At 67.5% G+C, this 4,308-nt stretch overlaps 1 protein-coding gene across 1 annotated transcript in view; it reads left to right on the forward strand.

The window, feature by feature from the left end:
- The first annotated feature begins 2,970 nt into the window (after positions 1-2,970).
- CLEC11A (C-type lectin domain family 11, member A) overlaps positions 2,971-4,308 on the forward strand; it is an 11,596-nt gene continuing 10,258 nt past the window's right edge. Inside the window, exons 1-3 of the mRNA XM_004694036.2 lie at positions 2,971-3,200; positions 3,405-3,603; positions 3,898-4,135. Coding sequence (XP_004694093.1) covers positions 3,054-3,200; positions 3,405-3,603; positions 3,898-4,135 — 584 coding nt within the window. The 5' untranslated portion in view covers positions 2,971-3,053. The remainder of the gene's footprint in view (positions 3,201-3,404; positions 3,604-3,897; positions 4,136-4,308) is intronic.

The raw sequence follows: 4,308 nt of genomic DNA on the forward strand, positions 1-4,308 counted from the left end.
GTCTCTCCCTCACCCTGTCTCTCTCGCTCTCCCTCCCTCTCTCCCTCCCTCCCCTCCCTCCGCCCTCTCCCCTCCCTCCGGGAGCCGGCAGAGGAGACATCGCCCCTCCCCGCGCCCCCAAACCTCGCCCATCCCCCCCAGCGCCGGCTCCGCCCCCTCCCCTCCCCCCCACTCCTCTTCGTCACCGATCCCTGAACTCCGACTCCACCCCTGCTTGCCCCATACCCCAGTGTCGGGGAGCCACCCCGCAAGGGTAGCCCTCAGACACGCCAAGGCCGCTCCTTCCCAAGAGCTCCCCACCCTCTCTGCGCACAGTAGGTTGCAAGCAGTGTTTGCTCCGAGACTCTACACCCCCAAATTAGATTGTGGGCGCTACAGATTTCTGTCCTGTCCCCCCAAATAGAGGCTCTCTGTCTGTCTCCTTCCCCAGACCCAGGTGCTGGGAGTCTCCCAGGCAGGTGCACACCAGGCCCCAGATACACACTCTCCGGGCAGGTGCCCCCAGAAATGACATACCTGCTCCCCTGGGTGTGCATTCCCCCCCAGTGCGGACCCATGACCCCTGAGTGTGCACACCTGCGCAGGTATGCTCACACTGCAGCCCGGTGGGGAGGTGTGCTGGGCCACAGCCCAGGTGTGCACCCACCATTGCAGCCCCTCCACCCTGACACTCCCCGCCTCTGCGTCTGGCTCACCCCACACCTCTGGGTTAACTGGCAGTGGGCTCCGGGGTTCAGGGGCCCCTTCTCCTGGCCCCTCTCCAGAGGCAGACCCGGGCACAGAGCGGCTGAGCAGCTCGCCCTAGGTGGCCCAGCTCTACAGAGAGGATGCGGGCCAGGCCAGTCCCACAGGCCCGTCACGCCCAGCGCACCAGGGTGGCCTAGTGTCCAGCATAACACGCCCGACACACCCAGCTGCCTCCGCACACCCCAGGGCTGGTGCAGTGGCACCCCACAAAGACAGATCCCATGGGGGGCCTGAGAGTACTGAGTATGGGGCTCCTGCTGTCTCCCATCCGCAGGGGGGGGGTGTCCCCCAGCTGCCAGGCAGTGCAAGCCGCACAGCTGAGAGGTCTCCAGCTCCAGGCTTTCCTGCACCAGAGCAGGAGCCAGAGCCCCTGACCCCAACGCACACCCACTGCCCAGGTGGTCAGCAGCTGGGCCCCGGGAGAGCGCAGCTGTCTGCTAGAGCTGTGCCCCTGGCAGCTGGGAAGGCCTCTCGGGACTAGGTCTGTCTGTGAGGGGTCCCGGCACCTGCAAGGCACCCAGAAGCCAGGCTGGGAGCCCGGCAACACCAGCCCAAGGTCACACTGCCCTCCACTTTCTGGGAAAATGGAAGGCTGGGGGCGCTGTTTTCCGGGGCCCTCCGGGGCTCCCAGAGCTAAGGCAGATGTCCTGCTTTTGCTGCGCAGCGCCTGGGTTAGCTGCCTCCAGCAAGCTGCGCCTGCCCTGGCCTGGGCCTCGGTTTCCTCCTGTGGAGAGCGGCCCTGGGAACCCCGCTGGTGAGCCCCACGGTCTTGGCACAACCAGCCAGGCAGAGGCTGGGCAAGCCAGGCGTGGCTCACGGGCCTGGCAGAGTGGACCTGGCATGGCCTCCTGCTACCTGGCTCCTGCGGCCTCACCCCCACAACTCTGGCTGCCCACCCCCCACCCTGCGCCCCTCAGTCCCTGCCTCAGGGAATGGAATGGGCAGGCCCCCCCCACACCCCTCAGAAACAAAGGTCAAGCCTCCAGGGGTTACAGCCCAGCTGCTGCCAGGCCAGGAACAGCTTGTATCCTCCCACACAGGTGATATGAGCACCTACTGTGTGCTACGTGGGCCTTTGTCTCGCTCTGGGGCCATGGGCTCTAATTCCTGCCTCTGTGGGTGGGAGACAGACCGGAGGCCAGTCCCCAGCAGGCCTGGCCACACCAAAGAGGTACAAGGTGTTCACCAGAGGAGCGGTGGGAGGCGGTTCCACTGGGCAAGACTTTCAACTCAGCCTCAACAGAGGGGGAGGAGAGAGAGCCTTCCAGAAAGAGGGGACGGCTGGTAAGAGCCCAGTCACCAGGGTGGCCCAAGAGGCCCGGGGGCGCTGGACCCTGGCTGGACCCTGGCGAGGGAGTGGGGGGCAGGAGCCAGCGGTGGGGGGGCCTTCTCAGTTCCCCGCAGGGAGCAGGGAGCCGGTGAGGAGAGCAGGGCTTGGCTGCCCTCCTGCATCTGATGGGAAGCCGAGGAGCAGGGGAGTGGGGAGTGACGTGATCTGATTTACGGTTTGGAAGCCTTGCTGCGGCAAGCAGTGTGGACTGGAGGGGCGCAGGAGGAAGGAGGGGGCAGGGGGAGGCCGCTGCAGTGGTCTGGGCCAGACAGATGAGGCACCTTGCGGACAGCCCTGACCCTTCTGCACCCAGCCGGCCCCTGCCTCTGCCCACTCCACCCGCTGCCTGCTGGTCTGTGCGCAGCCCCAAGCCCAGGGTGTGCCGAAGGCTGCCGGAAAGGACAGCACACAGCTGGTCCCACTGCCCGGCACACGCAGACACACGCTCTTCGCCTGTGTCCTCGTGGGTGGACGGGCACACACCCACTGGCCCCCTGGGGGTTTGGGGGGCCTGGGAGGTGGGGGAGCAGGAGGCAACCCAGAGTCTCAGAATGGTGGGACACCTCCTCCGTCCGGATGAGGGGTGAGTGGCCAGGCTCCAGCCACCCCCTCAGGGGTTCCTAGGCAGAGGCTGAGTTCCCAGGCCCCCTAGGAGTCCACGAGTAAGGGGCACCCTCCTCTTGACCACTGGTGCTTTGGCCAAGGCAGAGGAAGGAGCTGGGGCTCAGCAGGGCGGAAGCGAGCTCTGGGAAGGGGGAAGGGGGTGGGAGACCCAAGGCGGGATCCAGGCTTTGGAACGCTGGAGGTTTCCGGCCACACAGGCAGGGCCTCCGGGGAGCCAAGAGGGGCGGGGAGACACCGAGGAGCAGAGACCTCCAGACTACAGAGCCCGGCTGGGGGAGCCCGGCTGGGGGAGCGCGGCAGGAGTCAGCCCCAGGTACCTGTCTGCAGACCTGGGTGCTCTGAGCCCAACCTGATGCAAGCAGCCTGGCTTCTCGGGGCCCTGGTGGTCCCCCAGCTCCTGGGCTTGGGCCTTGGGGCCCGGGGAGCTGAGAGGGAGCAGGAGGGGGCCTGGGGAGGAGCCCGGGAGGAAGAGCAGGAGCGGGAGGCACTGATGCTGAAGGTAAGTCCGGGAGCTGGGCTGGGGAGCGGTGCCCTTTCCTGGGGCAGAGAGGGGGGCAAGGGGGGGTGAGGGGAGGACTCAGGGTGGGGAGGTTTTGGGAGAAAGGATTGGGACAGATAGCCAGCTCACAGCTGGGGAGGGCTGGCTGGGGGTTAGGGAGTCAGACAGGGTTACTGGCTGGCCCCCCCACCCCTCGCCCCTCAGCATTTACAGGAGGCCCTGGGACTGCCCCACGGGGGCCTGGATGAGCATGCGGAGGGAACCCCTGAAGACAAAGAGGGCTGGTGGACTGAGGAGGCCAGCCAGGTGGGAGAAGAAGAAGGAGCAACGCCCCTGCCCACCTCCAGCCCCAGCCCCTCCCCCACTCCCACCCCGACCCCCGAGGACGCCATCAGCTACGTCTGTGAGTAACCCTTCCCTGCTCTCCCAGACCCCCACCCCCATCATTTTCATGAGAATGGGCCATCTTAGCCTCCCGTTGCCCTTCTGTCCCACCCCTAACTACCACCCCCACAAAGCCTGGGTCAGGGCTGGGTTCGCAAGAGCTCCCTGGCTACAGGCCCCGACTTGGCTGGAGCGCCCAGGACCCCGACTCCTCCTGGGGCCCTAGGTCTCCTTACCCCCATTCTCCTGTCGTCGGGCCCCGGCCCCACCCCGCCCAGGGTCCCCGTCCAGCGTGCACCCTGTGCTCCTGCAGTGGGCCGCCTGGCCGGCCTGGACGCCGGTCTGCACCAGCTGCACGTCCGACTGCACGCGCTGGACACCCGCGTGGTCGAGCTGACCCAGGGGCTGCGGCAGCTGCGGAAGGCGGCGGGCGACACCCGCGACGCTGTGCAAGCCCTGCAGGAGGCGCAGAGCCGCGCTGAGCGCGAGCATGGCCGCTTAGAGGGTGAGTCCGCACCACGCGGGGCGGACGGTGGGGCGATCCGGGACAGGTAGGGGCGGGCGGGGGGAAGGGGTCCAGGGATGTCCGAGGAGAGGCGAGGACCTGGGTGTCAGGGAAGGGGGAGGGTGACTGCGGGGGGCAGCTGGGCGGAGTGCGAGGCCCTGGCCCGTCTTGCTTCGGGTTGACCCGCGTCTGGCCGCGCCACGCCCCCTCAGTCGTCCC

This window comes from Condylura cristata, unplaced genomic scaffold (genome assembly GCF_000260355.1).
Source record: "Condylura cristata isolate star-nosed mole 26May11 unplaced genomic scaffold, ConCri1.0 scaffold00041, whole genome shotgun sequence".
Classification (NCBI taxonomy): Eukaryota; Metazoa; Chordata; class Mammalia; order Eulipotyphla; family Talpidae; genus Condylura; species Condylura cristata.